The following is a 12604-nucleotide window of genomic DNA, read 5'->3' as shown; positions in this document are numbered from 1 at the left end:
ATCTGGTAAAGGAGTCCGGGGGTGTGAGCATCCCAAGTGGCACAGCATGGGGCCCCGCACCAGGCTAAACACGGGGTGTCAGGCGTTTGGAGGAGAGAGCAATCGTGAGAGGTAAGGGAAGGCTTCCAGGAGAGGGGCGTGCTAACTGGGCACTTAAGTCGGGCAGCACTAACGGATGCATGAGAGGCAGCCAGGGAAGGAGGGTGGCACTGTCAAAAACCTGAGATTCTCACAGCATGGATGTGGACCGGCAGCATCAATTCCCAGACCTATCCCAGACCTACCGGATCAACGACCGTGGGGGTGGGACCCAGCAATGTGTTTGAATATGATGTCCAGGTGACGCCGATGCATGCTCAAGCTTGAGAACCACCAAGTTAGAGCAGGCACCGTCCTCCCTTCAACTGGCTGTGCAAGCGGTCAGAGCAGGTACCGGCTCCTCAAATGCTCCCAGCCTTGCCCGGGTCTGCCACTTCCAGGGATTGGCAGGAAGGAAGCCTGGGGCTTGCCTCTCACTCCCTCCTTTCTGCAAACCAGTGCCCTGGGAGCTTGGGAGGTCAGGGACTGCCCACCCTCTCCCAGGCTGCTCAGATGCCACACACAATGTAAAGAACAGTTACGCTTCCCACTGGCTTCTGTACAAACGCCTCTCACGCATCTTCCTCGGTGGCTCATCCTTCTGATCCACAGCTGGATCTTGGCAGAGCTGGAGGTGGGGAAGAGCTCAGCAGAGGCGGGAGGAAAATGGGGCTTCTGTGAGCCCAGAGGGTCGGAGGTTATCATTCATTCCCTGCTCCCGTGCAGGTCTAATCGATGGCTCGCAAGGCCTGCACCTATCTCCTAACGAGACGGCTGAGAGCAGCCTTTGAAGGCGCAGAAGCCATTGGAACCACACTTCGCTTTGGATCGGATCATTAGAGCAGCAGGAATATTCTGGAAATCATTACTGATTTCATCGAAATGCCTGTGGTCCCTGGAAGACTATAAGAATTTGGCAGAGCGTGGCTTCTGCTCTCCTTTCACCCACCACAAAGCGATGTACGACCCCTGCTGCTCCCTCCTCCCTGTTTGTGGAGCTCATATTCTCTTTGGAAGCACTTAGGTTTACATAACCTTTTCCTTCTGAAGTGCAAGCTCTGGGCCGACCAATGCTACTGAAGTGGCCCTTGCTAAGGTCATTGGGGCTGGCAAGCGGCCTCATCGTGCACATGTCCGTCAGCAGAAGAGGACACAACACGTAGGGGCCTGACCCACTCAACAGTGGCCCTGGTCCCGTTAGTTTCCCCTGGGGCCATCATAGGGGAGCAGTTGTTTGATTGGATCTTGGGGGACACCTGCCGAATGACACAAGTGAGCCAGCCGCTCCTCCAATGGGCTCACATACCTGAGAAAATTTTGTGTTATGTGTATTTTACCACGATTTAAAATTTTTTTCTAAAATGTAAATGAGCTATTTTTGTTTCACTCCAGTATACCCAGTTTGATACACAATCATAAATAAGACAGTGAAAGTAAAGTTGATTTACAGGCCCGAGGCTACATACTCGGATATTATACCCTTCCATCCTTTTAGATGCATTCCATGATCATACACAATGTACAGACAGGGAAGGTGAGGAGAGAGGGGCAGTGACATGAGCCTGGAAGCCTGCCTGACTCTAGCACGAGGACACTGAAGCCCCATGAGATTCTCACCATGCAAACTTAGCTCAGAAGAACAAAAATTCAGTGAGTGACTGTGTGTTGACAGGTCCATGTAAAGACCTCTAGGCCACCGACTTGCTCCAGTATATTACATCAACACGTATAATATGCATGTAACGGTAGAAAGTTCCAGCAATGAACTTGTGGAGAGAACGTGACACTTCCTTGTCCCTTGTGGTGGGCATCTCAGGTCTGGAAGGCACAATGTCCAACTCTGATTCCATATCACTAACACAGGTGTCCAGCCAGCCAGTAAACAAGTTTGAGTTTTGCCAGGCCCGTCTCGGAACTCGTGCCTGAACGAAGCATGCCCCTTGCCTTTGAGGGTCTCATAGTTCATGGACATGGACATGGACATGGACACTAAGACAACATTTGCCAGACTGGGTCCTGGGTCCCACAATAGGGCTGCACAGGCAAGAGCAGAGGGAGCCTGGGAGCGTGGAGGGGGCCACCCCAGAGCAGGGAGAGGGCCAGGGGATGGAGCTGCCAGTGAGATGCACGCACCCAAGCCAGCAGGACATCCAGGGGTGAAGGCGGGCATGCCACCCGCACTTCCGGTCGTAAGGGCAGCTGGCCTTGCTCTAAGGAAGCACAGGGGGAAATGCCCACGCGTGAGCAGGGCCTAGATGCCAGGACCTGGATTCTCATCTCCAATCCTGAAACCCAGGCTGCGCCCCCCAGCCTCACACCCGCTTCTGCCTGAGCATGGAGCAAGGACCCAAGTGGCTGGAGTCCAGCGTCCTGCGGCTGCCCTGCCCCCGCCCCCGCCCCAGCGTCAAGAGCGGAGCAGTACCTGGTATGGGTCAGGGGACCCGCTGGTCGCTCCGGCCTCCTCGGGGGCAGCGCACCTGGTCTGCTGAGAGAATTGGTCTTGGGTGGCCGCGGCTTTTTGGGCGGTATGGCAGGAACAGAAGGCTTCTGTAAATCCAGTTTTGGCTCTCTCTCTGGTCTTTCTTTAAGTCATTGTTTAAAGAAGCATAAAGAAGACAGATAGAACTAGTGTAAGTGACAGTACTGAAGACTGCTTGTTTTCTGCTTAAAAAAAATCACTGACGCTGTTTGCCAAGGTCAGGATGGAAGGCGAAGAGCATCATCTCTTCTTGGTCAAGTTAGAAAAAGCCCTAAACAATCACAGCCCACTGCTCACCTTTGCTCATGCTGGTCCCTCTGTCTGAGGGCCCTTCCGGCCATTGCCCACCCTTGGAAAACTCCTACTCATACTTCACTGGGCCTACTCACATTCTGCCTGGCTGAAATGTGACACGGTCATGTTCCCTTCTCAACAGCTGGACCCACCCTCAGAGGCAGACTTTCCTACTCCCTCTCCTGAGCTGTGAAGGACAGCCCTTTATAAACAGGCTCCACTTGAGTACTTTCTGGGTGTCTGCATGCTTGGCACGGCCTGCAGGCAGTCAGCCCCCATGGGCAGGGCCCATGTCTGGCCATCTCTCTAGAACCCGCATGGTGCCTGGCACTGAGCAGGTGCTCGGTAAATGGCTGATGGTTTTGGTCAATGACCAGCGGGACCTGTTGGGTGTGCGGAGGAAAGAGGCCTGACGTCTCCCAGGTCAGCCTGTGTAAAGCACCAGGACCCAACAATTAGTTCTGGACGCTTTCTGTGCACAGTTTCACCTCGGAAGGTAAACTGGGACTTCACAGATATTTGGTCTCTGAGGGTTTTGGGTGTCGGAGGTATTAGAAAGAAGTTAAAGCCAGATCTGGTGCCATACTGGGCAGTGCTTGGTGGCAGCTTCATGTTTTATGTCCCCATGTTTCTCTGTAAAGATAGAGCTTCAGGGAGCTGCCCACTGGAGGACAGGCAGCATCCCTGTGCTCACTTGGAAGCTGGAACTGTGAACACGTTTTACTTGCAAACACAAACTCACATCGTTTGGGTGACCAGGCAGATTGGCAAAGCTTTAAAAAGCCCATCAGGTATTGTACAGACATCACTGTGCTTATCCCCACAAGATTTCAATGAGGGAACGTGCTCCATCCAGGAACTCTTTTACTGGTCTGCAGGGACCAGAGGGGGCACCAGAGGAGGAAGGGCTCCACTAAAATACAAAGGAGGGGGGATTCCTCCTGCCTCCTGGGAGGGACGGGAGCTCCAGCAGCCTGCAGAACGAATGGGAGAGAGGGTTCATGCCCACCTACTAGGGAGGCCAAGTCTCAAGGTGGGGCTGGTTTGCTGTCTTCCCTGCTGCTTCTGTCTCCTGACCCACTGCGGCACAGAACAAGGCATCACGGGAGGGGAAGGAAGCAGAAGTGTGTGGCCACTTGGCCAACCAACTAGGGCGGTTGTTCACACGTAAGCCGAGTACATATGCTTGTCAGCATGGAACAGAGCAGGCAGTGTCCTCATCACAGAGCCTGGCTATGAGCCCCAAACCAGCCATGTGTCTTCCGTGAGGACAGAGGCGGTGTTTGGTTATGTCACAACACGCACACTTTTGTCAAAGAACTATTTGTATGGTACACACTCAATAGCTATTTTTTCATCGATCTGTGACGCAGACCTGGCCTTCACAAGGAGCTTCCACAACTCAAGTTTTAACTGTTCGCTGTGAAAGAAAGAGGTATAACTTCCTAAGAACTCGCAGTGTTGGTAAACCTTCTGGCAGGCTGATACAAAATATTAAATTTCACAAAGTCTCATGAGGCCACCCAGGAGCATCTCCAAATAATTACATCCATTAATTCAGCATTTCCCTCGTGACTCACAAATAACTGCTTTTGGAGATGGAATTTTCTCTGCCTCCTGTTCATAATAATAACGTAACGCTTTCCCCGTAAAATGTGTGATCCATCAAACCTTAGACACCTAATAAAATGAGTCCTTCCACAGCATGCAGATTTCTCTGGGAGGGACACGCAGACCATAGGAGTCAAACACATTCATAAAACTGACTGTGTGATACAGGTTACGGTACTTCCCTGAAAATGACATTTTTGACCCCATTAAGGGGACTGTGGGCACTGGGCTGCTTCTCCCAGTTTTGCCATGCCACCCCCTCCCTCAACATTCCTGACTGAGGACATGTGTCTGCAATATAGTAGCCAGAGTCAAAGGCCCAGCAGTGACTGACAGCTTTCATTTGTCTGGATGGGAATTTCTCTAAGCCACACCCACCCATCAGCAGTTAATGAGCACCTGGGGCACGAGGCTGGCTGGGAACCGTGGCCAGTACAGCGGGGCCCTCTAGGAACTTACAGTCAGCATGCGGACTTCAGGATGCTGCTGGTGTGGGGAGGGCGGTGATGGCAGGAAGACTGGGATGGAAGAGCCCCAGTGTGTTAAGTGACTAGGCTGGTTGTTTTTCATTGGATGAGAAATGCCGGCCCAAAGAAGCACCACATAACCCTCTCTCCTATTTCTTTAGAAACAGGAAATTTAAAAGCAATCAAAACAAAACCATAATCACCATATTCCAAAGAAAAAGCAAATTCTGTGGGTAACAGGGACTAGCCCTGTGACACACAGCTCTGTCTCTGGCCGTTCTAGAAGTGCCAACGAAGACCTGATCTCATACCTTTTTCTTCTGTTCTATTTGGAAGCGTTTCTGGCCTTTCAGGAGGTATCTTTTTAATTTCATGTTTTCTTTCAGTGGTACCTGGCGGGGAAAGGATGGCAACGATTAGGAAATGTTTCCCCCATCCATTTATTAGATGCACTAGCATTTTAAATATTTATCAGGTACAGCAAAGTCAATAGGTTTTTTTCTTTCCTAAGCTGAGTGCTGGTGTTATCTGGCAAACACAAGCTGCTTAGAAACGGAGCAGAAGCCATTTCTGGCACATGTCATTAAGTTTGCCTGCCTGTGCATCCTTCATTTACAAGAACACCACTAATATTTATTGATATTTAAATCTGACTTCCTTACGCATCAAAGTAAGGAAGACCACAGGAGACCACTTGGTGTGGGTGGGGAATGTATATAAATAAATAAACAAATCCACAGGCATAAGAAGATTGCTGTTTTATGCCACCAAATTTGGAGTGGTTTGTTATGCAGCAATAGTAACTAGAACGTGTATTTTTTAAAATTGAAGTTTAGTTGACTTAAAATATTATATTAGTTTCAAGTGTACAACACAGTCATTCAATATTTTTATACATTACACACCACACAAAGTTATTAAAATATTATTGACTATATTCCCCATGCTGTACATTACATCCCTGTGACTTATTTATTTTATAACTGGTAGTTTGTTACCTCTTAGACACATTTTTAAGTGGAGGAGTGTACAGAGAAGATACGGTGGTTCTCCCTAGGTCTTTTGCATCTGAATCCCTCACGTATTACATTTTCCCAAATGTGCCAATTCACCCTTCCTCTTCACACGCCTGGACCACAGCTGCTTCCCACACCAGGGAACTTCATCAGTGTCAGCGGCCTCAGGTCCGTAAGAGTACTTGGAAAATAGCTAAAGCATGAAACGCATCACAAGTACTCCTCTGATTTATGGACTCGGTTGGTTGAGTGCTTGACAAACTCCTTATATGACCAACCTTATGGATGTGTGCTTGGTACTAAAATCTCAATTACACAGCATCAGAAGGCAAAAGAACTTAAAATAAAATCCACTGAACACACACTTTACCTTAACTCTTTAACGACTCACTACAAGTTAAACACTGTATCTGATTTCTATCAATTCTGTATCTGATTTTTTTTTCGTCAAATAACCAAACACAAGGAAAACAGGAATATCTACCTCCCCATTACAAAGCAGTTCCCAAGGTGATACAGCAGGATAAGCGAGCAGTAGTAGGAATCTAGGAAGATTAAATGCCATCATGCTTTGCCCCTAGAGATCCAGCACAACCTTTTCAAATTGTCTTAAAAGGATAACAATTTGCCTACCATGCTACGATCCGGTCTCCTAATGCTAATGAAGAATTTCAGTACCATTCCTAGAGACACAGGAGGAACCAACAGTCCTACTACCATGAAGAATCCAACCCTAGTTACATTCTAGGCCACCTGAGCCTGGGACCACTCAACTCACCTCCTTGGTCTCTAACCTGTCACCAAGGCTTCTATGGAAAAGGATCTTCAGAAAAAAAGCAAATCAATAGTCTGTTTTAATTTCAGCAAAATAAAATATTTATCCAGTCAGAACCACTAGGTGGCAAAGTTAAACTGCTCAACACAAACAAGGATGGGGGCTGAGCAGGAGATGTAATTAACATCCCATTTGGGGGCTTAATCTCTGTAATTCTCAACTATGCTGAAGGGAATGGGAAAGGAATGTGAGGTCAGGCTGATTTTTCCCCCCAACTTGGTGGGCCAAAAGAACGGGAAAAAATCACTCCTAATAAATCTGTTGAATAAACCAATCTGGAAATGTATTCATACTTTAAATGCTACAGAAATATCATAACTATGCATGTGTAGAATTAAACATACCCCTACTCTTCTTCAGTTTTAGTTGTTAATTTTTTTAAATGCCACTTAACTAGTTATTCACGGAGGAGTTTCTCCCTAAAATTTGTTTTAACAATGATAAAGAGGAGTTCTATAGGGAACTAGGAATGCTCATCTTTATGTATGAGACGCCAGTGTACAATGAGTTACCAAGTGTCCAACGGCATCAAGTCTTCCTATAGTATTCAACCTTAACATCTGAGCCACACAGAAAAAGTGAATTAATTGGATTCTTTTCCAGATGAGAAAAGCATCATGAGGGAGGGAAAGTATTGCTAGAAAAACATCTTTTGTTGCTGGGGGCAAGTGAAGTAAGTACAAATTTTGGTTAACCACCCGGGACAGAAATCGAAAATTCAGCACTGCTATACATGCCCAGTGAAGCTGTGACCCACGGGAAGCAGCTCTCCCCAGGCTGACCCTCGACGGGCAGGCACAGGCAAAGCAGACAACCAGTTCCTTTCTCCACAAAAGGGGTTTATTAAAAAAAATAAAAATAAAAACAAAGCAAACAAAACTGGTTTATTCTGAAACAAAGTCTTTCTGGTCATTCTCTTTGGGAGGCTATATCAGGGATACATTTTAATGATATGTTTCTTTGTTAGGGAAAACAGTAAGAGAAAGACAGTGTGTTGACGGAAGTGAAAGGTATATTACCTGCCCCTTGCTTGATGACGGGAGCCGATGGAGGAGGTGGCTTCTTGGGTCTCTGAAAAATTAATCAAAATGATACCACATGAGATTGTTGGCAGGTCTGGCCTCTCACATAAGGACCATAGACAGTGTTTTCTAGATGTAGTTTGGACAGTCCAGAGAAGCTCTCCAAAAAAATTGAGCAATTCTCTCTCCAGGGATGTCAGGTTTTGGCACCTTTAAACAAGTACTAAAATAAATTCAGTCTGCAAAACAAAGCTCTGATGGACAAATGAAATACCATTTCCCCCTTTCTAAATTTGTAACAGCCTTCTGGAAAAGCGCGGCTCAGCAAAAATGGCCTGAAACCAGCAAGCACAATGGTACTCCTACGCTGAAACCGCATTTGCAATTAAGATTTAATCTGCTGAATAACCAAGCGATTCAGAAAGAGTCACTGGGATGGCTCTAAATTACATCCGCTCTGGATGTGGGACCTGCAACAAAATGCAGGCTGAGGGGCCCCTGTGGCTGGGTAGAGTTCTAAGCTTTCTGCCCCTTTTCACCCCAAGGCTGGTAGGCCATTTGTGAGGTTCCCCCACAGACCAGTCATACCCTGGAAACTGGAATGGAGTTTCTTTGCATATCAGCCACTATTTGTTTTTCTCTCACACCCTATCATTCTGGAGGGGATGAGGCAGCGATGCAATCAATGGCATCTCCTTGCTCACCCAGGATTCGCTGTAGGTGGGAGACAGGTTGGACTTGGCAAATGTCCTAGGGCCGAGAATCCAGCCAGGGCACAGTTCTTGGGCACCATTCTTGCACAGGGGAAAAGGGGACCAAAGGCAAGGAGAGAAACATCTCATCATCAACATCATTAAGGAAAGATGGAAATGGGGAGGGTTTGAGCATATGATCCATGTTGCTGCTGACACCTGTCCTGACCCTCTCTGGGTATCATATACTTGTGACTTTAAAAAAGCTCCATGGACTCTCTTCTGCATGCTGAAGAAGTACTGATGTGACCAGCCAAAGCACCCGACCATCCTCAGCCCGACCCACCAGTGTCTCCCGGTGCCTGATGCAGCACCAGGACACAGGAAGAAACGGTTTTAAGTAAAACCCACAGAATACGAGACCCACAAAGAACTGTCTCAGGGAGCATCACAGCACGTAGGCTCTGGACTTGACATTTCAACTCTTCTCTTTACTAGCTGGGTGATTTGGCCAAGTGACCCCAAGTAAGGGTATAATATGGTGGGCAAGAGGCGGGGCTTCAGAATGTGGCTGCCGTTACACATCCCGGCTCTTTCCGTTTTTAGCAGTGGACCCTGGGCAAGTGACCTCATCTAGATGAAATTTCTCATCTGTAAAACGATAATATTACTTCCCTCTTAGGAGGAGGCGGTTTCACAGAGGGAGTCAGTAAGCACTGCCTTGCCCAATCCTCGTGACAACTCTATAAGGAGTGATATTATTATGCCCATTTTGCAGATGAAATAATTGGGGCTTCAAGAGATGAAGTCATTTCCCCAAGTCACCAGGCTAGTAAACGGGGCAGGGGGCCAAGAGTGCAGTCCAGGGCTATCTGCCCCACAGGAATGCTCTTAACCACTGTGAAGGGGCCATCCTGCCAGAGGGCATCCACAAGACAAACCATCTCACGGCCATAAACCACACAGAGTTTACAAAAGCACAAGAAACTGTAGTATGTCAACATTAAGGGGAAGAAAAAAGGGTATTGAATTGCAGCTACAGTATGAGCTCAGCCATGTTACAATATATTCAGAAAGGGGAAAAGACTGGAAAGAAAGAAATTTATAGTGCTGATCTCTTGTAGGATTATGAGTGCATATGTGTTTCCTTCTTAATATTTTTCTGTACTGTCTATATGCATCCAAACTTCATTATAAAAAAAAAAAAAGAAAGAAGGATGCTCCAAGGGCCACCTCCGCATGGGTACAGGCCCTCCACCCAGAGCTTACGACTCTTCCCCTGTTGCCAGCCCCTTCCAGCTCTCTACCCTGACTCCCTTTTCCTTCCTCTCTTCTCTGTCTTTGTAGAAATTAGACTGGGGACAGATGTGTGTTTACCTAATGAAGTTGAAACTCTGCCAATTAACCTTCCTTTACCTCTGGATCAGAGTAATTTCTTACACAGGAAACTGCCAACACCCCGTGGCCTAATTCTTCCCAGCTCAGCCCCAGCAATGCCCACCCCCTGGATGGCTTCCTCACTCTCAGTTGTTGGAACATTTTTCTAACCAATTTCACATGAGCCTCCTCTTACTGAGGCCGTTCCCCCAGCGACCTTGCCTCAAACCACAGGGCCTCAAATAAAAAAAAGACAATTACAAGTCATCATATTTTCCAAGATTACTGTGCAAAGAAAAAAAAAAACCCTTAGTGTTGTGTCAGATTTGGCATGTAATACACGAAATGCAACAGGGCAGGGCGGAGGGGCACCGAGAGAGGGGACGGGAAGTACTGTGCTCCCCAACAGCGTGTGGAGAGCGTGGTCATGCCAAGTGCCTGCTCGGAGGGCGGAGGAAGCAGGCAGGGGTGTGAGGCTGTGTCGGGAGCCCTAGCAGCTGCGGAGGCAGGTGGGGCAGTTTGGAAGGGAAGCAGCAGTTTGCGAGCTGTCTGTCTTGCATTCACCAGGCCTGATCAACGCTGGCCAGGTGCCTGCTTTGCTTAGTAGTAGAGGAGGTTTACAAGTTGTCCTGCTTTTTTTTTTTTCCTTGACTGACTTTGGCCCTGATTTCATCAAACTTAGCCTTCCTGCCTCCTTAGATGAGAAATGATGCCACATTTTTCAAAGGACATGTCTTTTAAGATAATTCGGAACAAACACCAGGGTCAGGGTTCCCTGTAGCTCTAGACCGCTCCACAAACGATTCATAAAGTATTCACATGAGCTGACAATGATCTTTTTTCTTTTCTTTTTCTTTTTCATTTTTTTGGCCGTGCCTCGCAGCTCACGGGATCTTAGTTCCCCAACCAGGTATCGAACCTGGGCCCCGGCAGTGAGAGCACCGAGTTCTAACCATTGGACCAGGGAATTCCCCTGATTTGTTTTTTCTTTTAATGCCACAGGAAGACAGGGCAGTGAGAACTGAGAAGGCAGAGTGGGTAAACCGGTAGCAAAAATGTGGCAGTAGAAGATCCATCACGGGAGTTCATGATTCTCAAACAAAAGACATAAGCACATCACGTAACTGATTTTCCAGGTTAAGTAGTAGGTCAACGCTTTCTCTGTTGAATTTACCAGCATTAACTAGCTCCTGCAGGTGCGCAGACAGAAACGTCCTTTCAACTCAGTCAAGTATTTTAAGTCACAAATTTTTTTTAACATCTTTATTGGAGTATAATTGTTTTACAATGGTGTGTTAGTTTCTGCTGTATAACAAAGTGAATCAGCTATACATATACGTATATCCCCATATCTCCTCCCTCTTGCGTCTCCCTCCCACCCTCCATATCCCACCACTCTAGGCGGTCACAAAGCACCGAGCTGATCTCCCTGTGCTATGCGGCTGCTTCCCACTAGCTATCTACCTTACGTTTGGTAGTGTATATATGTCCATGCCGCTCTCTCACTTCGCCCCAGCTTACCCTTCCCCCTCCCCGTATCCTCAAGTCCATTCTCTAGTAGGTCTGTGTCTTTATTCCCATCTTGCCCCTAGGTTCTTCATGACCTTTTTTTCTTTTTTTAGATTCCATATGTATGCGTTAGCATATGGTATTTGTTTTTCTCTTTCTGACTTACGTCACTCTGTATGACAGACTCTAGGTCCATCCACCTCACTACAAATAACTCAATTTCGTTTCTTTTTATAAGTCATGAATTTTTTAGAGGCACTTGTTCTATTTATTCTCCTCCCTCCACAGTGAAAATAAAACACTCCAGCTCCAGGCCCAGGTGGCGTCATCCTGCTCAACTGGCAGGTCAGCGCTAAGAACAGAGGACGTCAGAGCTCTGAGTGATCAGAGGGTCCCCTTTAAGTTGAGAAGACTGAGGCCTAGAGGGGCCATGTTAACAGCTAGGTTGGAGCTAAAATGGGCCCAGAACTCACATCTCTCAGTGTCCAGACTGGCAAATCATTAAAAAAGAGCCAACATGAAAATGTTCTTAAGAAAGTCAATGGGCGAACGTTTTCTGATTTCTGGGAGAGCAGAATGCCTTCCATGGTCTTCACACGTGCGGGGCACACAGGCCTGGGTGCACGTGCATGTGCATTTCCCTGCACGTAGATCTGTTGGCTTGGACACAGAAGCAAACACCATCCTTCAAAGGATATATGAACTAGATTTCATTTCTTACCGTTATTACCGGGAAGGAAATAGATCTGAATGTTCTGGAGTGAAGACAGCAGGAAGGCAGGTTTTGCTTCCTGCTAAAGGATTTCATAATTGATTCTGCCCTTTGTCTGGCAAGTCTGGTCAGCCCCAAGTGAAGGAGCACGTCAGCTGGCTCAACTGTCCTCCCTGGCAGGAATTACGATTTGCCACTTGACCTCTCAAGCCAGTTTGCCTTCAGAGCTCTGGGCCCAGACATGTGACTTGTTGAAAATAACCAGAGGAGCAGACTCCTCATGGCTGGGTACCCTTCAGGGGGCTTTGTGAGAGGAACACGGTAAGGTTCTGGAAGCAATTTTCAGCTTGATTTTGAGTCTTGGGAAGCCCTCCTCCAGGCATCTAGCTAAGTTCTCTGGAGGTGTCTCTGTGTGAGGCCGGACAGGGGACACAAACAGACAGTTCCTGACCAGGGTACCCCTCATGGCTCTAGAAACACATAGGGGCCTCCACTCTGCCCTTTTCTCTCCT

General features: G+C 47.5%; 1 protein-coding gene across 7 annotated transcripts in view; it reads right to left on the bottom strand.

Annotated features, from left to right (window-relative positions):
* The window catches only part of SH3KBP1 (SH3 domain containing kinase binding protein 1), a 347088-nt gene that overhangs the window by 48402 nt on the left and 286082 nt on the right, over positions 1 to 12604 (bottom strand). For all 7 annotated transcript variants that reach the window (XM_081222849.1, XM_081222844.1, XM_081222847.1 and 4 more), the window contains 3 exons: positions 7800 to 7851; positions 5241 to 5321; positions 2501 to 2660 (listed from right to left, as the gene is read on the bottom strand). In XM_081222849.1, the coding sequence (XP_081078975.1) occupies positions 2501 to 2660; positions 5241 to 5321; positions 7800 to 7851 (293 nt within the window). The remainder of the gene's footprint in view (positions 1 to 2500; positions 2661 to 5240; positions 5322 to 7799; positions 7852 to 12604) is intronic.

Source organism: Mesoplodon bidens, assembly GCF_964165515.1.
Source record: "Mesoplodon bidens genome assembly, chromosome: X".
Taxonomy (NCBI): domain Eukaryota; kingdom Metazoa; phylum Chordata; class Mammalia; order Artiodactyla; family Ziphiidae; genus Mesoplodon; species Mesoplodon bidens.
The sequence above is the reverse complement of the archived record's forward strand: the minus strand, read 5'-3'. Positions and strand labels throughout refer to the sequence as shown.